The following is a 26,803-nucleotide window of genomic DNA, read 5'->3' as shown; positions in this document are numbered from 1 at the left end:
GTGTGGTACGCTTACCAGAGACTGCATCAAATTTCCCTGTGCCCTCTGCTGGAGAGCCCTGCAAATGAAAATGAGCGAAAGGAAAGATGAAGGGAGATGCTGACTGCTGAGATGGGGAACAATGTTGCTCAGCATGTTGCTCAGCAAAGAATATCGAGTGGCTGAAAATCAAGATTTCAGCAACTTAACAACAACACCTCCGTGGTATGTTCCTTAGCATGTTTACAACTGCAAAAAAGCTACTGCAAAAAATGGGGACGGGCGATATGACCAACATCTTATTTCACAATTTGAGAAATGTTATCATGATATATATTGTCCTACAGCACAGCCCTAGCAAAAATATGACAGTTAAACAGGGATCACAAAAAAAACAAACCTGCCCTGCTAGCTTGACTTGCTTTGTATATTTAGGCCTGATCTCAATGGCTCTGGATATAAATATTTAAAAACGACCTGATTGGCTGGATTGTGAAATTTCAACCGGAATAATGTTACAAACAATCCTACTAATAAGGTGAGTAAGTGTGAAGGTGCTGATGCATGAGGAGACTGACTATCCCTCTAACCGATGTGTCACACCTATGGCTGTGGTTCGCACTGAAACAAGATACAAAGTGTAAGAAAATATGGGTCAATGAAAATGTATATGTTTCAGTAGCTGCCAATGGATGTTTCTGCCCTGTAACAAATGAGTCACTTTGGATGAAAGTGTCTGCCAAAATAAATAATGATTAGTATTTTAGATACTAATTACTATTTGACAAACGAGAGCTTTCTTTATACATACAAAATATTACAGAAGTCCTGGATAATTGCAGATATTCCTGTAACATTTCTAATGGATCCCAATGTAAACATTAACCATCTGTCTCTATGTGAGGTGCTCTGTCTCATTGACTTATTATAGCCTACAGCTGCTGTCTATAGAAAATCAGAACCAGTTAATTAGCCAAATAATTAAACTTAGATCATTTAAAAGAGCCTATATCTTAATGATATTATATGGTATTTTAAAAATGTAGCCTAGATAGAAGACTCTCTCAGATGTTTACAGAAAAGATTGTTAGCACTGGATTTATCCACTTGAAAATGGATATCGTCCTAAATTTGGAATTGTTGAATAGTTGCGTAACAGCAATTTTGTAATTCAATAATACACAAATATGCTGTTTATTTTAAATGTTTATATAGCATACTGAATTGGATAAGTGGGAATCATTTTCCATTGTAAATTTAAAAACAGCTGCATGCGTCAATCCATCAGTCAAGAGTCACACGGTTTGAGAAACCTTAATACTCTGAATTGCTCTACATGCTGCCTTTGTAGAAGATATGCTAATAATCCTGATTTAACTTAAGCTTTGAGGTGCTTTACTAAATCCAAAGCCATAACAGTCAATAATCATATATGAAACTGCTTTATTTCTACATATTAATCTTGTTAATATCATACTGACTCGGCTTACCTGTAAGGACCTTCACCTTCAGAGAACTTCAACTGAACTTAACTTGATTTAAAGACCTAACAAACACCCAAACATTGAGGGTGCCCTTTTAAATGTCCTTTGTTGCAGCCTATCATACAAATCCAGACTAGCATGTTCTATTCTCTTCAAAGAACTGAACTTTAACAATGTTTTGCCTCGTTCAACTACCAAGATGGACCTGTCAGCACCTGCCACCTGGGAATGTGGCACCTACTTAGCGTGTGATGAACGAATTACAGCAGCCTGCTTTCCATCCACTGTCTGGCATCATGAGGTTATGAACTATATTAAGATAACTGTAAGATAATAGACCAAATATGTTATAAATCTGGACGTTTGTCATACTAATATGGACTGTTGACTGTTTGATTTGAGGGGTATCAGAATAGGGCATGGGCCAAGTTGGACTAGACACAACTTTCTCACAGTAAACAGTGACTTGGGTGGTCATATCAAGGTCAAAGGCATGAACACTGACAGATCAGGCCACTCTAGTGTATTAAAAATGATTGCAGTCTCTGTGCAGTCCACTAAAAATAAAATAGATCCAGTATAGTCATTCAGATAGATTTAAAAGGCATGCTAAAAATATCCTAGGAAATTAATCTTGAAAGTGTCCTAATCAAGAATGACACAACAAAAAAACAATAAAAACTTCAATCTTATAATTTGTCTATGCCAGCCGCGACCACAATATCGGCTCCCCATAACTGTACATTAAATCAAATATTAGAGTTGAGCCGGATACTCGGCTGAAACGAGTATCCGGTACGGATAAAGCACTTTTGCCGAGTACAAGTATCATACGAGTAATACGAGTCAATATCTGTGCTCGGATTGAATAAAAATTATCATTGGGTAGCTGACTGTGTCTGCGTTCTGTGATAGGCTAGTCACAGCGCCCCTGACAGTGAGAAGAGAACAGCGCGCTCTCTCTCTCTGTCTCTCCCTCAGTCACTCAGGTTCGCGGGTTTTTTCCGTTAACGTTTAGGGTTTCTTCAGGTTTGTTTTTTACTTTGGTTTGTAGTACTTACTTATTAACCAGTAGAGTTTTGGTAAACGTGGGGTTTGTTCAGACGTGGTGCTTGGTAGAATGCGACTCGCGTCTCTGCCTGTCGGAGATTTTTTTTTCTTTTTTAAACCGTCAGCTGGCTCTAACCAGTTTTTTTTACTTCACGTTCTGAGTGTCTGACACTTTCTTACTGCATTTCATAAAAAAAAAATAAAGGAAGTAGTGGTATAAAACTATATTACAAATTAATTAGCTACACACACACACACACACACACACACGCACTCTCTCCCTCTCTCTGCCGGTCATCTGAGTTTTTTTTTTTTTTTTAAACCGTCTGCTGGTTCGAAGTAGTGGTATAAAAAAAACTATATTACAAATTTATTAGCTACACACACACACACGCACTCTCTCTGCCGGTCATCAGTTTTTTTTTTTTTTTTTAACTGTCTGCTGGCTCTAACCAGTTTTTGACTTTTTTGACTTCACGCACTGAGTGACACTTTCTTGCTGTATTTTATAAAAAAAAAAATAAAGGTAGTTGTGGTATAATATTACAAATTAAGCAACCCATATCAATTGCATGCTTAAAATAACATACCGGTTAAAGCCCCGCCTATTTCAAGACAACCCGACCCACTTCCAGGTTAAATCCCGCCCATTTCCGGGTTAGGCCCCGCCCAGTCCGAGTACAGATACAGATACAGATAATTCATATGGTTAACAGATACAGATACAGATACAGATAATGCTGTACTCGCTCATCCCTATCAAATATCTTTAATCGGCTGTATTTTTTGTAATGTCATGCAACAGTTTTGTGTTCAAACAGATAAATTGTTTGAACAGACAAATTGCTGGAAATTTGTTGCATTGTGCCTGGTAACTGTTGCACTCAGTCCAGCTGGCCTTCTCGGGGCAAAGCTGTAAAACAGAGCAACAGTGGAAAGGCTCATGTCAGACATGGGTCCAAGTCTTTGTTTCAGAACCAAAACACTGTCTCAAATCTCACAAGGCCAAGCTGTAACTCTCGGGTCTACAGTTTTGGCTCATGTAGCTATTGGTGAGAAAAGGGGCATCCTGCGGGGGCACTTAGTAGTAGCTCAATAAATCAATTCCTCCACGGGGTCTCGTACATTTCTGAACATTTTAGCTCACTGAAAGTCCAATACAAAACGTTAATGTTTTATTTATAAAGTTTTTACAAACTTTTTTTTTTTTACAAAAATGAAACTCTATCATTACAGTGACTGTAAAGCTATATATCAAGATATATACTGTATCATTTTAAACAGTAAAAGATTTTTTTAAATGTTGTGCTTTAGAATCTAATTCTGTGACCTACTAACTTTTCTGGATATTGTGATGGTTGGAGAGTTGTCACAGATTTTATTTGAAAAGTCTTTTATTGTGCCAATAGTTCTGCCGTCAAAATGTGGAATATCTGGCTGAATTTCACAGGGTTTTGCCAAGTTCTTTAAAGGCTTTCAGCAGCATTATTGATATGCAGGAAATTTTAGTCATTCACAAGACCGAGATGTTGCTCACAGAAAATCTGTTAATTTGGTTAACAGTTTCCTTCAGTGAAAAACTGTAATAGATCGGACTCCTAACCGGACACTTAATGTAATTTTACAGTACTTTTCACTTCAAAAAACTGTTTTTTGAAGTGAAAGGAAGAGGTCATTTTGTAATTTACAGTGAAAAGCCATAAATTGACTTTTTTGTTATTAGTTATGTACATTAGGGTTTACATCTTGTGTTTCATCTTGTCATCTGGCAACCACAGATGAAATAATGATGAAATAAAATACCTCATCCTGCTAAAACGTATTTATGAGCTTTTCTCCTAAATTGCAATTATCACGTAGCATACTAGCTCTACTCACCCCAATTTTCAGCCACAGTCTGTTTTTAATTCAGAATATTATCAATAACACACTGTGTCAATATCAATAACACACAAGTGGTAACTATTTGAAGTTTGTTTTGTTTGATTTAGGTTGATGTTAAATGATACATTATTTAATGTAATCTTGCAAATTTTACACACACATATATATATATACACACACACACACACACACACACATTATTTAACATTGCTTGCTAACAACAAAACAATGTAAAGGTTTTTAACTAATAAAACATTTTTGACTGATAAAACAATTACTTCAGACATTATTACATAAAGCACTTTTTTTTTTTCAATGTAGACAACTTATGAAAAATTACGGGTCCCTTTGGTGAGCATTCTTTGCTAAATTCTCTCCTTTCTAGCAGTTTATTTCTGTGAGCAACACCTCGGTCTTGTGAATGACTAAAATTTCCTGCATATCAATAATGCTGCTGAAAGCCTTTAAAGAACTTGGCAAAACCCTGTGAAATTCAGCCAGATATTCCACATTTTGACGGCAGAACTATTGGCACAATAAAAGACTTTTCAAATAAAATCTGTGACAACTCTCCAACCATCACAATATCCAGAAAAGTTAGTAGGTCACAGAATTAGATTCTAAAGCACAGCTGAAGGTCATCATGTACATCCCACACTGTTTTCCATTCCATTATGCCAGTCCTATTAAAATAATAAAGAGGATGACACAAGAAAAAGAACCGTGATATTCCACCCAAGTATCTCTGGGGATTGCCTCATTTTATTTCCATGACAGCTTTTAAAGAGTCCAGCTTTAATACACAAAGGAGATCTACGGGGGGCCTGCTGTAGCCAGAGCGAGGGGGCCGGAGGGGAGGGGGGCTCTTACATAACACAGTTTGACTTCTGCTTTGTCAACAAATAGCAGAGGGGGACAGAGAGAGAGAGAGTAAAGCTCACCAGGATCACAGCAGACAGCTCCAAACATGGCTTGAGAGTAGCGCTGTAGAAGAACAACGTGGGTGTTTAATTGAGAATAGCCCATCAGTACCATAAACATCTTCAACAGACACACTGGACGGAGGCCTAGACTGTCATACTCTCAACACATTTAAACAACGGCATCATAAAAGGAAATGTATTCAACTGTGGTATTTGCCTCAGACACTATTCATCTACACGTGTCTTTTTTCAGAGCAAGACATTACTGTCAGAGAAACCTATAACAGGAAAGGTGATGAACAACTGAAAAGGGAGCTAATAACACCAACAAATCAAATACAGGTGTAGATAATATTAATTCTGAGGATTAATGCTAATAGTCAAAGATTTGTTAGCTTATTTTGTTTTACTTATTGTTCTGACTATATACTCCTATGGGCTTTCAGGAACACAAACAATGCATATCAAAGCAGTTTTTCTATTACAAAGCTGACTCACCAAGCATAGTTGTTGAGTTCAATTAATGCATTTCAAATGCACAGGAAAAAAATAGTTTTGCGGTTTAATCCTATTTGTCCTTTTCCCAGCATGCACAGGGATATGAATAATCAGTTTCCTTGTTTGACTGTTTGCCGGTTTTATTTACATTTATTCTGGTCCTGGTCCTATTATTAGTAACTTGCTGTCTTGCAACATTAAGAGGTTTGTGTGTGTGTGTGATGGTTTTCATGTGATGTGGTCAATAGTTTAGGACAACAAGCACTTTACTCTCCATGACATGTAAATTCATTTAAAATTCATTCACTGTTTTCATTTAAAACAAATAAGGGGAACTTTACATTTATTTTTAGTTTATCTTTAATCTTGGGCATATGTATTATTTCGAATTAAATATATATACAAGTACATATTATATACAAGTTATATTAAGATATGCACTGTTTAAAAGTTTGGGGTCAATAATATATATATTTAAGAAATTAATACTTTTATTCAGCAAGGACATACTAAAATCAAAGGATCAAAAGTAACAGTAAATTCTTTTACATTGTTACAAAAATGTCTGCTGTTCTTTTGACATTTCTAATCATCACTATAGTTTTTATCAAATAAATGCAGCTTTGATCAGCATAAAATACTTTAAAAACATTAAAAGTTTACCAACCTCAAACTTTGAATGGTAAGTTTTATATTCTTAGAACTGTTACAATGAAATTGAATAGTGTCATGGGATCTAGACCATTTAAGTTAATATCAAGACAATTAATTGAAATTATCATATTTTAAATAATGTGTTTAATTAATAAAAATAAATTAAACACATTTAAAACTGTAGCCTTCGTTCAGGGATAGTCCTCTGCTGAAGGTTATCCACATTCTGCCAAATGATATTATATCCAAATTGTTTTATGTTCAACAGAAGAAAGACACTCATAAAGTTTTGGAACAACTAAAGGGTGAGTAGGCTAAATGATGACAGAATTTCATTTTTGGGTAAACTATACCTTTGAGACGACAAACACCTCAACTTAAAAAAATAACATAATATATAAAGTAATAATTTACTACATATTCTATGACTATAAACATCACAGTAACCACTATAATACTATATAATGTTATAATGTAAGAGTAATAATAAAGCAGTTTGATTGCTACAATACTAATAGTTTCCATTTTCCATGATTAACAAACTGTTTCTAAGTAAAGACTACTACTTTAATTAGAATTACTAAAATGAACAACTGTTAAGAGATTCCACTCACAATCACCAGGCTTTATTACTAATGAAACATTTCCGTACAACAACTGAACACTTATAGCACAATATTAGCCTGGCAACTGAGAGCTATCTTCACCAGTAAAGCAGTCACCGTTCATGCCATCTGATACAGAGTGACATTTAAAATAACAACTGATATTACATCATGGAATACAGAAGCCCATTATGTCTGGAAGATGTTCTAGTGCACAGCTGTGTATAGATGAGTCAAAGTCTCCGGGTCTCCGGCATTTGCTGACCAGGACAACAGGCAGCCACAGAGGGAGGGGTACGCGGCACGCGGCGCATGCACAGTATCAACCGCAGCCTAAGCCAGAAAAAAAGCCTTTGTGCGCAGCATGGATGTTCTAGAAGGACAGATGGGGCAATGATAATGAGTTTCACACTTGGGATGCAAAGCAGTGCGTAACGGGGTGGCTTTTGATATCGAATGACTGACAAAGCTCATAAGGCATGCAGGGATTTATTTTGTAGGTAATAAAAATAAAAATTTACCAGACTGAGATCTGGGATACTGAATTGTGGCGCCTAAGTGAACAGCTCAGGATGTGACACATAAGGGTTGATGAAATATAAGAACAAAAAATAATAATAATGTTTCAGGTTCCAAAAAAAAATAATAAAAGATTATAAGAATGCTAACATTTTACAGTAAGATTCCATTAGTTAATGTTGATTAACAATGAGCAGTACATTTGTTACAGTATTAGTTGATTAAAAATGCAACTGTTCAATGTTAACTCATGTTAGCTCAGGTCCATTAAATAATATTAACAGATACAACTTTTGATTTAATAATGTATTAGTAAATGTTGAAATGAACATTTACTAAGATTAATAAATGCTTTATAAGTTTTTATCATTGTTAGTACTAATGTAGTTCACTAAAATTAACAAATGGAGCCTCATTGTAAAATGTTACAATAAAAAAAATACTTAAGGTTTTATTTTTAATAATTTCATTATATTAATGAGGGTTTTTATAATTTGTGATTTTATACACCAAAAAATATCAAAATACATTTTAATTCAGAATTTAAAATCATGATAATCATAGAACATGTGTAAGTTATTGTATATATGTAATGTATATATTGTTTTGTTAATATGAAGGAATTTTCTGTTTTGATTTTCACGGGTGTTTTAACTATATTTTGAATCATACTGCATTGTGTTGTGTTTTATGGTTGAAGGAAATATCCGTAAACTTAATGAAAAAGGTATTGGTCATTTTCTGACAGGACATTATCTCTTTTTCTACTTATTTTTTCTTGCAACAAAAATATTTAGCGCTGGAAATCACACCAGCCAACAATTCATCAATATTATTGTAACCAACAGAGATTGTAGGCGTCCCACAAGCAATGCAGACAGAGACAACTGTTTCAGACCTCTCAGTTATGTGACTGGTGCCTGATAATTTTGTCAGGGGATGTAGACTATTCAACCACACCTAAAAACGGCTCTATGATAATCCAGACATTTCAAGTGCTTCCCTAATGATGGAGGACCCCAAATCTCAATGTTGAGCAACACCACCAGGCACAGCCTTTATAAAGCAAGCCAAGCCATACACATTCACACACACACTTGGACTTCACACTCTCTTGAAAGGCGAATAGTACACAGTGATCTGAAAAACACAATATTAACACATTATCTGAAGATCCATCACGCTGAGTGTCCCAGCTATGTGTTACATGGCAAATAAATGAAATGCATAACGTTTAAGCCCTGACATATCATTGTCACGTTCTGTCTAAATATGATCTGCACTCAAACTATGAACTCTCATCGGGCAAACATCATCTCAACACTGACCTCAAGCCAGCTGGTCCACAATCTGTCAAAGCAGCAAGAGGTGAAAAGAAAAATCTGTCAGCACAACACAATCTGAAGCAGAGACGGTCTGTTCAACTTCTTGTTTGCATTAGCGTGTTGCTTTGTGCACACACAGACCTTGAAATTTGTAGCGCTAACAAAGCATACAGACTCGCGCACACTTGGGGTTAGATGAAGGTTGCTAAGCAACATGGTGTAACATTGAAATGGTTTGGATGGGAGTGGATGCGATGTATGATCTGTCAAGGGCGCCTCAATCATTGTCTGAGGCTGCAGGTAACCAAAAGCATGCAGACATTCAGACCAATAGCATGATAATGAGTGTGACATTGCTTTTAAACAACAGTTAAATAATAAGTTAAAGGGTTAATTCACCCAAAAATTGAAATTCTGTCATTAATTACTCAACCTCATGTCATTCCAAACCCGTAAGACCTTTGTTCATCTTCGGAACACAAATTAAGATATTTTTAATAAATCTGAGAGCTCTCACACCCTCCCGAAATTGAGGAGAATTGATGAATAAAGCCGTTATTTTTGTTTTCTTTGTGCACAAAAAGTATTCTCATAGCTTCGTAAAATTACGATTGAACCACTGATGTCACATGGATTATTTTACCCATCTCCTTGCTAAGTTTCTGGACCTGGGAACATTGCAGTTGTGTTGCTGTCTATGGAGGGTCTGAGAGCTCTCGGATTTAATCAGAAATATCTTAATTTGTGTTCCAAAGATGAACAAAGGTCTTATGGGTTTGGAACGACATGAGCAATTAATGAAAGAATTTTCATTTTTGGGTGAACTATCCCTTTAAGATTTACAGACATTTTATACACAATAATGCCAGATACTTTGTGTGTTGTGTACGTTTCATTCTTCAGCGTTTTTTCACTAATCAGCAGAGTTAATGATTCAATGACTCACTCACTTTTTTTTATTCCTAAATGAATTTTCAAACAAAACAACTGACTGAATAATGCAACTTGTCATAACTTGTAATAAACACAGTGTTGAAAGGCCATAGGGGCTTAAATATATGGTAAAAAATGTCATTTTCATATTTTTCACTTTCTTAAGTTTAAAAAAGTTCTTTTTGAGATTCATTATTTTGCATTGCACTCATGTAAGGAACTTCGAAAAGATTTGACAAATTTATAATAATATTTACCTCACTATTTCTCTGTGTTTGGAAAATGTTTTATGCGGTTTTACTAATGTCCCCTCAAATTAAAAAACAAATATATACAGAACTTGCATTTCTATAATTATTAGCATACCTCCCTGGCTGTGTGTTTTCTTTTATTAACATTTTATAGTAGTAGTAGTTTTGAATGTTGACAATGTTTTTTACTGTTGCACTTTAAATTTCAGTTTAAAAAAAAAAAAGAACGATTTTTTACATTTACTTCGGGATACATGTAAGTCAACTTTACTCATGTAAGTAAACTTTGGACTAAATTTATGTTTTTCTAAGTTATTTATTTATTTATTTTAAAATCAACAAAGTACAACAGAAAAACAAAGTCATTCAAAATTACAGTAAATACAAGAAAAGAAACTTAAAATTGCTATAGGATTGTATATTAGCACTCTTAAAACGCTGCCTCGCCAATCAAAATTGAGGGCTGGACAAATCGTTAGAATGGATGCTTTGCTTTTAAGCAAATACATAAGCAGCTTAATTTATTAATGGACACCGGACATGAATAATGTTATGACATATTTGTAATGTCAAATGGCTGTACGTTGTAAAATGCAATACAACCAATTACACCACAGCAATATTCTACACTGAGTTCCTGGAGATTTTCAGAATTATTAAAAGTCACCTGTGTAACTGATAAAGACAACAACACATGATCTCATAATTAGGCCAAAGTACAAATAACCTCTTGTTAAAAAAACAGAGGATACTATTAATATGGTAATCCCCTCAATCCTATGGATGTGAGTGACTGCACCATGAATGGGAAGCCTGCAATTTTAATCTCACTCAGAGCACTTCATCTGTCTATGACCAGAGCCCAGTGCTTCATTCCATCTGCTGGCATACGCCTGCCCTCGCTCTCTTACCAATTCCTGCCTGTTTTTATCCAATTTGAGTGATATGCAAAACAAAGAACATGCCTAAGGGCATACAATGACAAATCTAAAAGCTTAATTTTTGGTTAACAAGTGTTTCAATAGCAGTGAAATGAGAAGTGGCAGAAATAATAGATAATAGCATGTTATTAGCAGTCAAATCATGTCTTGGCATAACTGCAGTGCTACAAAACGGTTTTTACTAACTTGACAAACCTACGTAAAAACTTTTATGGCTTTATCGGTGCTTACAGAGGTGTAAAAATACTTCAAAATCCTGAGGTCTCCTGGCCTATCCTATAGCTCTATATGTAACAACCTGATGATCCTATAAGATCACCAATATCAAATGAATGTGCTTGTCAAATCATTCACAAGACAACTCATTCAAACAGTGTTTCCCCACCAATCTTTTGGGCGCCTGTTCACCACACTAGACAGTAACATGATTCTACAAAAAGCTTATAAAATATTAAGGAGGCAACACAAATTATTCATTATCTTTGTAAGGAGACAGCTTCCAAAGACACTGGCAGGAACTTCTCGCAAATGTTGCAGTCTCTCACCTACTTAAGATTTTAATGTTGTTCACTTCCTCTTGCTGAAATACTATATATCTCCTGTGCCAGAAGACGATGATAACATCATGTATGTCTGGCACAGGTGTTGAGCTGAAACATCTGTAAACACAAATACAAAATTTTCACAGGGTGTGAGTTTTAAGGCGCAAGATGTTCTTTCTTTTTTTGCCAGTGTACAATCCTCTTGTCAGCGCACATTACAACTATATTATGCTATTAAGGAACAGAACTACTTATAGTTATAACATTTTGCCCTGTGTTAATGATTGTAGGAAAACCTGCTATTTTAAAGCAGGAAAAGTATGTTATTAAGTTTAAAAGTTATGTTAATAAGTTTATACATCTGGTTTTCAATTCTGATAAAGTAATTTAACCAGGTTAACTAATTTTAAAAGAACAACCTTCTAAATTTAGGAATACTGCTTTGTCTTCAGTTTAAATGATTAGAATTTTTAAAATAATTCTTCCAGGGGATTTAGAATGTTGGTTAATGTATTGCCTTTGTATTGTCTGGACAGTTTATTATGAGAAGTTTACATCAGTAAAAGTGGGACAAACAAACAACACAATTGAAATAAATGTTGTATAAAGAAGAGAAGTCAGCCTCATTATACTTTTACTGTTATTTTTTTTATATGCGATCTGGAAGGTATGTTACCAACAATATATATTTCTGAAAAACTGCTGGTCATTTATGGTCTAGATATGATAGATGAACTACCAGCCTGAGACTGAGGTTGACCTGGTATACCAAGCTAGCTGGCAGACCACTGGAGCTGAAAGACTATACAAACCATCCACAAACCATCTTAGGAAGGAAAAAGTACACAACTGCAGTACCTAACTGTGTCAGAGTTTAGAAATTGAATAAAAATATTATTTTAGATGTAGGTGGATTAGACCATCAAATAAGATCAGGCTGAGAGTGAAAAGCTTTTATCTGTGCTTCATCACAAATCTACCAAAACCCATCCCACTGCATAGTTCATCTACTACACATCTGCCGCATACACCGCACTGCTGTACAACTACAGGCAGTTTTATCACTAATATATGTTGACATTTTCCCGTTTCATTTTTTCAAGCCATGAACAATGCGATAGATTGAACTCGTGAAGTCTCGTTTCACTGTCCGCATATTTAGTGAATCCTATTCTATTCCTTATTTGGATGTCAAGTGCAACCGAAGTCAGATCTCTTTTCCTGCGGAATACAAATAATCTCTATCCCATCTCCTTCATCTGACACATTATAAACGCTCGTGCTTTCAATAAGCACTGCAATTCAGTTTCACCCTTTACATCCATCAATATAGCCATAAAATGAACACTATATAATAATACCACTAATGCTGAAGTGACTGAAATACTGCACATTTGTCTGCAACGGATAGCTGCTGCGGTTTATTATAATAAACCCTGGGCAAATAATAGTGCCCCAGACGAAATAAACACGCAAACTTTCTGTTTTAGTTTGATGTGAAATATCACTGAGGTATTCAAACACTGGGAATATGACTGAGAATGAAGCAGGCGTTGCGTAATACCCACCTTTCTGAGGAAGCAGTCCAGGTTTCCGTATCGATAACACTGCTGCACGCTGAACAGTGACGGTCACCGCACGCCGCTCGCGCTCGCGCTCGCCCGTGCATGGGGCCTCTCACGCTCTCATCACATTATCACTGAGTGGGAGGAGAGGGGCGTTCCGTAGAGGCACAGACGTTTAATCAAACTTTCATTTTAATAAAGGTGCATTTTCAGCGCACATTTAAATGATCAATAATGATAATCACAAAAAAATCACATTTAAATTACACATATTACATTTCGTTAATAACTTCATAGTAGATATTAAATTACAACAATAAAAATTATGCTAGTTTACATGTTGGCAATATTAATTCTTAGCGTTTCTGGGTAATAATCAAGTTATTTTAATTTTCATAAGTTTAAAATATTTGAAGTCATCTTGCGCCCTTTGAAGTTTGCTGAGGCCCCCTAGTGGCACAAGGACCCCTAGTTGAGAATCACTAGTCTACAGATGAGCTAGAAAAATGAAAATGAAAGTAAATACAGATTTTTCTTTTTTTTCAAAGTAAGAATTAAAAATAAAAAATAATAAAAATAAAATCCTTTTAATTATAATGGTATTTATTTATCTTTGATTTATGCTATTTATTTATAATGAATTATAATGGTACATATAAAAACATTCATAGGATTTGCTGAGAAAGTCATTTTTAACATTGACAAGAAATTTATTAAGCAAGAAGCAAACTGGATTGAGTATTAAACAATTTTGTGAATGGAATTTTGAACAAATTATCTAAGCCAAAAGATAAAATATGTTTCATGTTCATCGGGTAGACTAAATACTCATTCTTAGTAGGTAAATGCATTATGTGCTGCATATAGTGGGGTCCTCTATAGAGGCCAGCATTGACAAACAAAACCTTGCAAACTTTAGAAAGTTTATTAAAAGGATGACACAATATAGAAGAAAAGACTACTTCCGTTCAATTGTGACTTTAATCAGTTTTGTCTTCATGATCTAACAAACATGAACACACCCACAAACAAATACTGTACACACAAACCACATATCTGCCATTTTCACACTGTGCATTCACACTTTTTATGCTGTTAAATACTCTCTTTCTCAGCTTTTCTTTTTTGGCGATATATCATAGCCAGCAATAAAAAGTGAATACATCAATAAATACTTTTAAAACGCATAAAACTATTCAGCTTTAAATTTCATCATCTCATGACCAATCCCAGCCAACACAATCTATATTTCAAATAGAAAAAAGATCAGATTACAACAAATGTAAGCAAATTCTTAAGTTTGCTATTTGCTAATGAGACTCAGAGAGCACAAACCAAATGGCTATATTGCAAACAAGTGACCATATGAAAAGACCCCTCCAACATATTGCATATCTTCAGCTGAAGATTTATAATTGAATACCTATAAACTAAGGTGATTGTTTGCATTGCAAGTTGAGTCTAGATCAAAACCCTTGAGGAACACTGGATGCTGAAACCACAGGCGGTATATGAAAATTAAGATTGCTTCAAGACTTCTGAAACTGATGTTTGCATAGTATCCTCTGTGCTACGTAGATGGCAGTTGGTAAAAGAATATAAATGGCAAACCAGTTTCCTTAAGAGGCATCTTCATACAAAACCTCTGTAAGGTAGGGCAGCAAAGCAGCTGTCTTCAGTTTTGGACACAACCAGCTTGAAGAGACTACAGATCTCAAAGGCTCAACAAGAAAAGTGCAGAGTCAAACAGAACAAAAGCCAGCCATGTTGAAGCAGGCCGTCACCATGTGCGTCTCGGTATAGGTGGAGGCGGCATGGGCCTTTGCGCAGGCGTCTGATGAACAGGACGGGATGGAGTCGATACATATCGCTCATTTAGTATCTCTGGATTCCTGAGAGACAGTGGGTTAAATTTAAAATGAGTACTATACAAACTGAGCTCCAGACAAACCTGTTAAACTTATGTAGCCTAATAAATAAACATCAATATATGTTGAGGGAGGTTTTTTAACCCCAAATCTTTAACAATGAATTCTATTGTTCAAAAGTTTGAGGTCTATCAAATGTTTTTTATGTTTATGTAACAAATCCTCACCAAGGCTGTATTTATTTGATCAGACATACAGTAAACTGATATACTGAATATTATTACAATTTAAAATGACTGTTTTCTTTTTGAAAATATTTGTAATTTATTCCTATGGTGGCAAAGCTGAATTTTCAGCAGCCAATACTCCAGTCTTCAGAAATAATTTCTTAATATTATAATTTTGAAAACAGTTGTTCTGTTATATATTTCACTTTTTTCTATATATTATTTTTTCTTTCTTTCTCTTTATTTTAATTTTTTTGTGCTGATTAATCACGATTAATTCTATTATGTATATATAAATACACACACATGCATGTATATATTTAAGAAAAATATGTAACCTTTATATATGAAATATATTTATGAATATACAAATATACATGTAAATACATGTAAATATTTTCAAAATATATTGCGTATGTGTGTGTATTTTAATATACTTCATAAATATACACAGTACACACATATATTATGTAAACAAAATCTAGGTGGGATTCTGACTTAGAGGCGTTGAGTCATAATCCCGCAGATGGTAGCTTCGCACCAGTGGCTCCTCAGCCAAGCACACGCACCAAATGTCTGAACCTGCGGTTCCTCTCGTACTGAGCAGGATTACTATTGCAACGACTGCAACATCAGTAGGGTAAAACTAACCTGTCTCACGATGGTCTAAATGTGTAACAAGCTAAATGTGTAACAAACACATCAGTGGGGTAGCTATTAGCATTTCAAATAAATTTGACCATTTCCTTTCTCTCTATCAGAGCATTAGAGGAAGTCTCTGTGCTGAAATATTCATGACATAAATTATATAATAATTTATATTTTTATTAGCTCGTCCCCAATCTTTGAACAGTAGTTTGTGTTAGTTGTATGTTTATCATATATCATATTTCATGTTGTATGTTTTATTTCAACCTTAGGTATTCTTTTTTGGGGTTTTTTTACAAAGAATTGTAAAATTAAAGTTTGAAAATCTCCCTTCAACATACACTGATAACATTTTTAGCAGAATGTAGCATCATACTAATATTTGCATACTGAATTGTGATCAGTTTTGTCTTCTTTGCATATAGCATGTATCCATTATAACCACCTTAAAAGGTACAGCTCTAAACTTGTGTTGGATGTGCACAGATTTCACACCTTTCTAAAATTTCTCTAAATTTATCATAGCTCCCATAAGCTAGGTAAGATTTAGGCAGTGGATACGTGGCACCCACATCAGACTGCAGATGTTCTTCACCCCCTCTCTGACACGACACTAATCCTCTGATGTTTGTGTTTGTGTATATTAGCTGGTGAAGTTGTAGCATATTCTAAACTCACACTCCATCTTTATGAGATTTAAAAGTTGATGCTTCTACACATGATCACTGATGGAAAGTTAAGCTTCACAAACTCCGGCGTTGTGGTTTAAAGAGTTCAGCGATTGATGCTGTGGTTTGTCACATGGGCAGGTGTAGAGTTTCATACACGAAGCACCTTCGCTTCACCTACAAACTTTTATCCAGTCATCTGTTACATTCTCAGAGAAACTTTTCGAAAATAAAACTAGTCTAAGCCACAAGTCTCTATCTAAACTTAGAATCTAAAGACTCGCTGTATAAAATAACTAATTTATTTTTAATTACAGTTATATATTGAAATATACTTCAGAATAGAGCTATGACAGAAAACACGCTTGTCTTTTCTGATTCCAACATAGTTGGTTTTACCTGGTATTGTGTAAGCCATTGTAAACACGTACCTCTCTATTACTCGTGGTGGGACTCTGGGTGGAGGGAGTACTGGTGGAGTATCCACTACAGGCCGGAGAGGCAGTGGAGGAAGTGCAATGTCTGGAGGCTCCTTAAACTATTAAAGAAAAGACGTATGAAATGATGGATTTCTAATATAACAACCTAAGCTAAATACTTTGTGCCAGTATATTTGAATACAACAATAATCTATTAATGTGTAATGTAATATAGTTTTAATGTTTGCAGTCACTAAGTCTGCACTTATTTGATCAAAAATACTATATATATATATATATATATATATATATACACACACACACACACACACACACATATGAAATGCATTCCTGTATATATGTATATAAATGTATATGGCAAAGTTGAATTTTCAGCATCATTATTCCAGTTTTCTGCTCAAGAGACATTTCTTGATGCTGAAAACAGTTATGCTGCTTAATATTTTTGTGGAAACTGTGATAAACAAACTGACCTCACATTCTCCTTCCACCCCGCTGCTGTTGCTGACAGTGCTCTGAATGCTCAATCTGTGACTGCTACTACCTACACAGATCAAACCTTTAAAATTACATTGTAGAAACACTCCATACTTGTAAACATGGTTCTGTTCACAGTAATATCAGATGTTATTGTGTGAGATTAAAGAAGTTATTTATTACGTACTAGAAGTGCTGGAGGTGCTTCCTGTCTGCCACCTTCCTCTCTGCAGCGGTCTACTAACAGGAGGGGGTTGGGCAATCGAACGAGGTGCAGGTTCGTACACGGAGCAATTCACGTTCATTTGAGAACCCCACTGAACGTTTGTTTGCATGGGCGCTGTAATCATAAGCTCTAATGGAAAAACAGAAATATTTGTACATTCTAATAGCATGCCATGTTAACCACGTACGAGTATATTGTATACTGAAATGTGTCCTTCGTTTCCTTACCATTTGTCCCTTTGCCTTTACAGCGTCGAGTGATGCTGTCTCTTAATCTTTGTAAATTGTCCTTAAAGAAAATGGAGAGTGTTACGGAAACATCAGAGACACTCTTTTCATTTGTTAAACCTATGAAGGGATAACATCGTATCTGACACGCAAGGCCTCTAAATTATCCACATGATCAAAGCTTTGCTTAAAAACCTGTTGTACACAATCTACCACATGCAATCTGATGGACTGAAGCAATTTAGGCTTATTTAATTATCCATACAGAAAAATTATGTTAAAATGTAATTAACAAATATGATACATTAGGTTTTTGAGGAACATTTATTTGTATCTTCCAATCATCATTGTATTGTCGCATTAAATGTTTTGCCTCCCACAATAAATTGTGATCATAAAACTAAGCATTTAAATATAATCTTAATAAGACAGAATGACAACTGATATTTATATGCATTTTATGTATGTAGTCTACTGTACTGTTATAAAGATTTCATTGATTTACACTACAAGCTATGAGAATGTAATCTAACGTTTTGGTCATATAAATAACATCTACATAAAAGTGCATATTTTCACTCAGTTTTTTGCCTCTGAATAAAACTGAGGTGTTTTTTTTCCCTCCTTGATTTTGAGCTCCATATTGTCACTATATTAGCCATAAAAGCCTGATCAAATATGACACACAAAAAATAAAAAAATTTGACCAGGAGTTAATTACCTGCTGAAAGCGGAGAGAGCGCCATCTTTTATCTTGATCAAACTGCCAAGCCTTGAACTCCTGCACTGCCTCTTCCACAGTCAGCTCACCCACCTTCACCCTCTCCTGCAGAGAGATGAGCTGCCTCTGTCCCGGGGTCTTCATACCTGCAAAGGGGTCATGGTGACTGCTCATGTCTCTGTCTCCAACCAGCTGTACAGGAGCTGCAAGCATGGAAATTTAGATTTATTCTTAATTTAATAATCCATATTCTGCTCATATACACATATGGTTCGCAATTAGGCTCAGGAATCTTTTATACCTAAAGAGGAATCCCTTTCTGGCCGTTGACTGAGTGAGTATACAGGTTCCTTGAGACAAAATACTGTAAAACAGGTCAAATTGAACTGAAATTACTATAAGAGGAGTGTTTTCAGAGACTTAAGATTTCTATTAAAAGGATACTTCACTACATCAGTTTCTGATTTTAGAATATAAAAATAGAGCTTCTATGTTTGAACTGTGGTTTAGCTGTGTTTGCCTAATGAACCTTTGGTTTGCACCTTTGGAAATGTAGGTTGTGTTCTCTTCTGGCTCTGGTAGGTTGGCAGGTCGTGGAATTGGTGCTGGTGGGCGGTTGATTATTTCAGGGGTGGATTGTGGCTCCACCGTGTCATAAATTTGATCAGGGCAGCACGGATTATACGGGTCCTCTTCTTCTACGTCCCCATAGATTTCCGCATTAAGGTCATGGTAATCATCATCCATTTCAGGTAATCCACCATTGGTTGAAGTATGTTCAAAGGGTTGAAAACTCTTGTCAGGTTGTGCTAAAGGAAAACAATTCATGTTATTTGGCAACTGCACAATATATAATATGCAAGAATGGTTTATACCCATTTGTACACCAGTTTACATCTTTATAAACGCCATATATTAGCAGGGTGGCTCTGGTTTCGCAGTACGCAAACAAGCTACATCCTGTGGCAGAGAGGTTCAAATATACATATTAGCAGAATAAGCTAAGTTGGCTTAATAATTGAACTATTTCCTGATATGTTACAAACATGAAAATAATATCGTAAGCCTTTGCAAAAATGTTGTACACCAGGTGAAAATTCGAAGTAATATATTTTCAGGCTTTTTATTAAGTAACGAGAGTTTTCACAGATGTATATATGTATAAAAAAAGACACGATGGAGGGTGTTATCACACGAGAAAAGGTGGCAGAAGTCACATAGTCACACAAAAAATTGTGTGTCATGATCAACATATCTCTTTAATGTACCTTCAAAAAACTTTCTCAGCATTGTCTCCGAGTTGGAGTCCTCCAGAGCACTTTCAAGGTCATCATCTGTAGAAACATGAATTTTGGGTAAATAGTTTACAGTGCATACCTTAAACATCTGACATTAAGCCTATAAAACAGGTATTTTAATGCTTACATTTTATTATCACATATAATCATAAGTTAGCATTAGGAACAAAATATCCCTTGAAAAAAGAAAAGAAATGCTTTTATTTATGCAATAATTACTACTGTTCTTATGCAAGAAAATCTATCCTTCAAAAGAAAATGCCATACACGAACCCATGTCAGGATCTAGTTTCATCATAGACTCGTAAATGTCCTCATTATCAAAATTTGTGATGAAATTTTGGGAAGCCGTCAACATGTCCTCATAGATGTCCTCGTTGCAAGAAGCGTTCTGAGATTCCTCCATGTGGGTCTTCACTAAATCTACTGTCTCCTGTTTCGTTTTATGAAAAAATGAATTAACTATTGGCATCATCACTGCTATACGGAAATGAACACTAATACAAATACTGCTGTATAAATGTATGCAGATTAATAACAGAGCTATATAACAATGAAACTGCACAGCACTTTTACAATGCTGTGATATTTAGTTTTACATGCATTAATATGTTTTCATATTAAAATTAATATTAAAATTTCATATTAAAATTCCACAGAATTTTAGGAATTGGATGACTCAGTTTACTACAATTTGTTGTCAGTTACAGAAGTCATCAAAAACATATATGCAATTAACTCACAACATATTCATCCATAAACTGTCTTAAATCGGAGAAGCCACTCTTCTCGGCCAGTTTGTTAGGGTAATCCCCGTCTTTGTTCATCACACTGTAGGCCTGCATGGCTCCAGGGCACCGCATTAACAAAGATGTTAACTTTTTTAAGCCATACTTGGCTGAGAAGTGAAGCAGTGTTGGAAGTTCCACATTACGGTGATCTGAAAACAAAGAGATAGCTTTTCATTATTGTTCAATAGGGTTTCCGGTCCTCTGAAAAAAATTAACCATCCACACCAGTTCCTTAACTTGGTGTTATATTATCTACCACCATAAAAGATATTCATCAAAAGCAAGACTTCTATAAACGATAACACAAGCAAGTTGTTATGAATGAAATCACTTACTCGCTGGTGTGTTATCTTCAATTTGACTAATTCCAAATATTTGTAATCCATTTAGAGGCATCCGTTCTTCCAGACAGTCTGCAAGCAAATTATCCAGTGACTCGGGCACCTTTGATGTGATATCAAATGCCTGAAAATTTAATATTATAAAACAATAATTAAAAAAAGGTTCAATGTTAGTCTTTAAATTAAAGGTAATTTTCTGTAACTACTTTATAAAGCAAAACATTATGGTCTGCATGTTAACATTTAATGGATGTTTATTTCTGCTCCTGTTGTCAGTCCTCTGTCGTGTGTGTCATGTGTTCCCGCCACTTGTTTCCTTATTTGGTTTGTTTCCTGTCCTTGTTATATGTGATCATTAGTTTATTCTAGTACAGTCTAATTCTCTATGATTATCCTGTGTATTTATAGTCCCGTCTGTTCAGGTTGATTTCGTCTGGTCTACTCGTTACGCCCCGGTGTTCCTGTCTGTGTCTGTGTCTGTGTCTGTGTCTCTGTCTGCCTTGCTTTGTCTTGCCCTGCCTTGCCTTGATGTCTGAAGTAAAGAATGTTATTTTGAAGTTACATCCTCGTCTGTGTGTTCCTCGGCCTCCCTGCTGTGTGCACCGTGACACATGTTGCCTCAAAAAAACATTTTAAGTCTAAAATTGACTTTTTATAGTTACTGACTATAAAGAAAATTACATAAAGCATCTTGCATTTCTGATTTCAGGGCTGCGTGATGCTATTCAAGCATCTGTACGAGAAACAGACAACACCTGTGGGGCCGATAAACTGTCACAGATATTTGACATACAATGACTGCATATTATAATATTTAAAATGTTAAATTGTTTAATTTATTAATTTTATTATAATATTACATATTAATTATGAGTCCATAATGTTTATAATGAGTCCATAATGAGTCCATTATGAACACCATAATGTTTCACCAATACACGTCATTTTTTAATATAATTATATACGATTTATATTTTTCTATTTCTATTTATATAATTTTATTTCTGTGAAGCTACTTTAAAATGATTCATATTTTGAAAAGTGCTATGCGAATAAGCATGGCATGTCTTAACTCCATTATCACATTCATTAACAAGTCATTTCAGTTTCTGTAATTGAGTTTTTTCAGTTTCATCATTACCTGACACATGAACCGCATTGGGTCCATTGCTTTCTTTAGATACCAGCAAATTTCTTCCATTTCTGTGTAATATGTTACAGTTGTTGAACAGACCACAGATTCATTTTGAAAAAGAGTCAACGAGACTTTCCCAGCTGGCATATCTAAGAGAAAAAATATATTTTTAAGAAAACAACCCTGACAAGTCCAAACACAAATTTGAATAAGACAAAGCTTCTCTTATAATAAGTGAGCACATTAACAGGAAACAATATGTAAATTCAGTAGAAAGTGAAAAGGCATGGAGGAACTGACATGAAAAGTTCCTCTTTCTGTGTTTTTGTCTTACCAGATGACTGTACAGTAACAATGTACTCATTTACAAGAGTCCCAGGCATGCGCTGAGGTGTCGAGTGTTGAGAGTGAAACTCCACCTCCAGTCTGCCCTCATCCACAATTTTCTTTACCGAGATTATATAAATATTCACACGATTCTTTATGGGAACAAACAAATGGTGGGAAAGTCACGAGACAACATCAAATACAGTAAATGACATAGAGTAACGCAAGACGATTGATTTTAATTACGCAAATGTCAGCAAATGCTTTTGAATGAAATGCTGAAGCAATAGTTTGCTTCAGTGTAAAATTTGTTGATTTCACAAAATTCAAAAGTAACAATAGTTTACAATGTAGATGATAAAGAGTTTTAAAAATATGAACAATGCTGACACTATTTAAGCCATATGTACACTAAAATATCCGAGTGTCCACACCATGAGCCACACCTACTGTATAAAAATGTCTCTTTATCCATTAAAACAAATTAAGCATAATTGGATTTATTATATTCTCAAATAATCAAATCGATTGATTTAAAACTACATGGCAAAGTATTTTAGTGACTAGTAAAAACACCCTACGGGCAGGAACAAAAGAAGTCTGTTTTGGTCATTTTATCACCCATCGCTGATACATCATCCTTCTTTCAACATATCACTGTATTAAAAATGTTATATAAATTAAGCTTGTTAGACAAGGGCCCTGCACTGACTTCCTGTCTAATTTGAAAAAGCACAAAGAAGTGTGATCTCAAACCAAATGAGCTTCATGCTGACATTAACAACTAGGCCTATACATTCTTAGAAAAGCTTTCTATTTAGGCTCTGCATGCACTGCGCTTAAGGGGGAAGTCATGGCCTAATGGTTAGAGAGTCAGACTTGTAATCCAAAGGTTGCGGGTTCGAGTCTTGGGCCGGCAGGGATTGTAGGTGGGGGGAGTGAATGTCCAGCGCTCTCTCCACCCTCAATACCACGACTGAGGTGCCCTTGAGCAAGGCACCAAACCCCCAACTGCTCCCCGGGCGCCGCAGCATAAATGGCTGCCCACTGCTCCGGGTGTGTGTTCACGGTGTGTGTGTGTGTTCACTGCTGTGTGTGTGCACGTTGGATGCAGAGCACGAATTCCGAGTATGGGTGTCACTTCACTTACCCCACAGAGTATTCGGTCTGGTTGGACGGTGAGGCAAGTTTGGTCATCTTGTGGCTCCTTGGCATTTGAAGAAGTTTGCTCAGTATAACAAAAATCATCTCCATTCAACTGAATCTGTTCCGTCTCATCGGGTAAATTCTCGGGAATCTCTGATAATGTGAACTCATTAATTTGTTCTTCTAGTTCAATTTCATATGGATTTTGGCAATGGTTTTCACGAACAGATCCTAGAATGAAAAATGATATATTAAACTTTATTTCAGACTGAACTCTTCATATTTAGTAAGATTAATTATGATCCACCATGCAAAAATATGCATGCAAATAAATAAATAAATAGAATAAAATAAAATAAACCACGAAGCTCAGACGTATACACATACAGACCTCAGAAATATAATTATTTCAGGCCAACTGAAGTAGTAGGATTAATTATGTATTATTTGGTCAAATTAATTATGATCCAACATGTATAACTATTTATAGTACATAAAAAATATATTATAAAATAAACACATATGTCTTAAAATTATATTCATATGCACTCTTTTGCAGTGTGTCAGTCTGCAGGGAAGTCATGTTAATGTTTTACATCTTTTTAGGCCATCTTTGTATCATTATTATTATTGTTGTTGTAATTAAAGGTGAACGATAGTGCAAGTAATTAATATGTTCTTATGCTGAATGTACATACCGTTTAAAAAACACATACCATTACTAACACACTCAAGGACAGTAGACACATATACTGATGGTTCATCTTCTGAATTGAGCTTTCTCCAATACTCCCAGTGTTCAAAATAGTCCGCTGACACTTGCCCTTCAGATACACCACACAAAAAGGCAACAATTTTGCATGGAGGCTGAAGAAGATCCCGGAAAGTATCCTGTGCCTCTGGGTGCTGCTGCATGTCCAGCAATGCAGCAGACAGCAAAAGCATGATGCACTTGCTGGAGCCAAAGAGCTCATGGTTGTTCATCCACATCTCTTCATTCACATCATACAGATTGAGAGAGCCTTCTGGAAAGTTACATGATGCCGCCAAGATTTGCTGTAGATACTCGGCCCATTCCCTGGCTTCACTGGTATAAACAATTAACACCTCACACATTGTGGAGTATCCAGGTTGTTCTGCAACACAAATGGATAATAAAGAGAACATGAATGAATGAAATTACAATTTTCACTCAGATATATCCTCAAAGAGCAAACACTTCACCAATATTTACAAAGAAAAGGTAAGGAACACACTGAATTTCATGTGAAATTTAAAATAGAAAAACACACTCTTCTAAAACATAAAACATTCTTATAAAACACACTCCAATAATCTTTGTTCCAAAACTTATTTTTTTACATTTACGTAAACGTTAAGAAAACTCAAGTACATTGTTTTTTTGTGCAATTTAAATGAACTGTTGCATTTAAATCTAACCAAAGTACACCCCAAAGAGCTTGTTTATTTGCTGATTAATGAATTGGTGAAGAACTGAATGCCCGCCATGTTGCAGGGGCAACATTATTGAGCTAGACATTTTTTATCATAAGATAAGTTTGTTTTGTCAACCAAAAATACATCAACACTGTAATTAGTCATCATTTGTTTCCTAAAATCTTCTATAAATGGCACTCTGACATAGTGTCTGTGTACAAATAAAATTTGAAAACACATCATATGAATGAAGAATTTACCAATGGAATTTTATGAATCAGGCTTGCTAACTATGAAACATCTTCTATGACCCACATCAACAGAACAGAAGTGATCAAATACGGTTAGATACATTTCAGTGCAAAGCCTGTTTAGTATGTCAATTTCATATTTTATGCTATCTTCACATTTGTGTGACTGTCCTGTTTGTGATGTAACCAGTCAGAGGATAATTAATTTATCATGAAACGACTACAGTACATCAACAGTACCCCTCTGAACACAATCGACTATATTGAGTTTCACACACTTCAAGTAGATATAAACCGAAACTCATTCACTGAAAGGAGATGCAATTAAGCAACTTTATATCATATGCGGAGTTATCTTTTATTATTATTTCCCGTAAAGTCAATGAATGTTAAAGCAAAAATACAGGAAGATTTTTTTCAACTTCCTTATCACGTTCAGCAAAATTATTATTTTGCATAATGTCATCTCTATCATTTTCAACAACAACAAAAAATATATTTTATGTCAGTAATCTATTTAAATTCCAAAATGAATTCAAAACTACAATTCTTAACCAAAGACCAAACCACAAAGATTTTGTTTGTTCAAGCGTAACATTTTAACTGCAATAAATGAGATCTTTATTTAAAAATGACTCACCTTGTTTCTTGTGATAAGACTCCCAGGTTGTAATAAACAGTGCCTTGCTTCAGGTGGTGTATAGTAACTGCACCTTCCCACAGTTTCTTTCCGTTTACCTCCGTTCTCGGTCTGTTGCTTCTGATTAAAATACACCACGTATATGACTGTGGTATAAGACCGATTTGCTTTCAGCTCATGACTTACATCTACTAAAAGAAACAGTCCATTTCCTGATGGTGGGTGGTAGCGTCACTTCCTAAAATACACTGCAACTGCTTAAACTCACATAGACAGAGCTGCTGTAGGCTGTTGCGACCCTGTAAAACAGGACAGAATTTTTTCCAGACAAGTTAAAAACAGAAGTTAAGTAAAACTGTAATGTAGCTTATATGTAAAACAGCCAGCACACTCAGACCATTCACAAACTTTGTGTACATCATAGTAACTAAAGGTTTACCACTTGATTCATTCTCATGATTCATAATAGTGTTTCATTTCATTTCAACCACTGTAAAATAAATTAATAATAAAAAAACGCAAATAAATACATTTCGACTGTTAAATATTGTAAAAATGTTGAAGTCAAAACAGTAAAATACTGTTAAATATAGCTGATATTCCCAGATTTCTGTGTGACACCTCACATTTGATGGTTTTTCATTAAAACATCTATGCTTCTTAGACATTTCTTATCAGTTATGTACGTCTCATATTGTTTAATTATTGTTTATTGCATTGTTTCATGTGTGCTACCGTGTAACACCTTGCACCTTCTATATATATATTAGGATTTACCGCAA

General features: G+C 35.2%; 2 protein-coding genes across 5 annotated transcripts in view; both read right to left on the bottom strand.

The window, feature by feature from the left end:
- Window positions 1–13,251, bottom strand: part of LOC306884451 (sorbin and SH3 domain-containing protein 1-like) — a 46,329-nt gene extending 33,078 nt beyond the window's left edge. The window contains exons 1-3 of one of the 3 annotated variants that reach the window (XM_079440316.1): window positions 13,157–13,251; window positions 5,339–5,381; window positions 16–58 (exon numbers count right to left, since the gene is read on the bottom strand). The gene's annotated coding sequence lies outside the window, so the exon portion shown is untranslated. Of the gene's footprint in view, window positions 1–15; window positions 59–1,469; window positions 1,632–5,338; window positions 5,382–13,156 lie in introns of those variants that run through there. The other 2 variants (XM_079440317.1, XM_079440315.1) reach the window with 2 other exon arrangements.
- Window positions 13,252–14,062: 811 nt separating this feature from the next.
- LOC306884646 (phosphoinositide 3-kinase adapter protein 1-like) lies at window positions 14,063–26,238 on the bottom strand. Of its 2 annotated transcripts, none has more exons than XM_079440707.1 (17): window positions 26,022–26,238; window positions 24,392–24,829; window positions 23,698–23,924; window positions 22,555–22,699; window positions 22,227–22,369; window positions 21,080–21,209; window positions 20,697–20,893; window positions 20,227–20,386; window positions 19,924–19,989; window positions 19,198–19,464; window positions 18,957–19,019; window positions 18,656–18,858; window positions 17,935–17,995; window positions 17,669–17,836; window positions 17,478–17,548; window positions 16,996–17,102; window positions 14,063–15,045 (listed from the first exon to the last, which is right to left on the bottom strand). In XM_079440707.1, the coding sequence occupies exons 2-17, from the start codon at window positions 24,807–24,809 to the stop codon at window positions 14,934–14,936; spliced, it is 2,538 nt and encodes an 845-aa protein (XP_079296833.1). In that variant the 5' UTR covers window positions 24,810–24,829; window positions 26,022–26,238; the 3' UTR covers window positions 14,063–14,933. The 2 variants fall into 2 exon arrangements, with proteins under 2 accessions (XP_079296833.1, XP_079296834.1); XM_079440708.1 differs by having other exon boundaries at window positions 24,410–24,829; window positions 26,022–26,235.
- Between the last annotated feature and the right edge of the window lie 565 nt (window positions 26,239–26,803).

This window comes from Barbus barbus (genome assembly GCF_936440315.1).
Source record: "Barbus barbus genome assembly, chromosome: 18".
NCBI classification, from domain to species: domain Eukaryota; kingdom Metazoa; phylum Chordata; class Actinopteri; order Cypriniformes; family Cyprinidae; genus Barbus; species Barbus barbus.
Note: the sequence above shows the minus strand (reverse complement) of the source record. Positions and strands in the feature narration are given on the sequence as shown.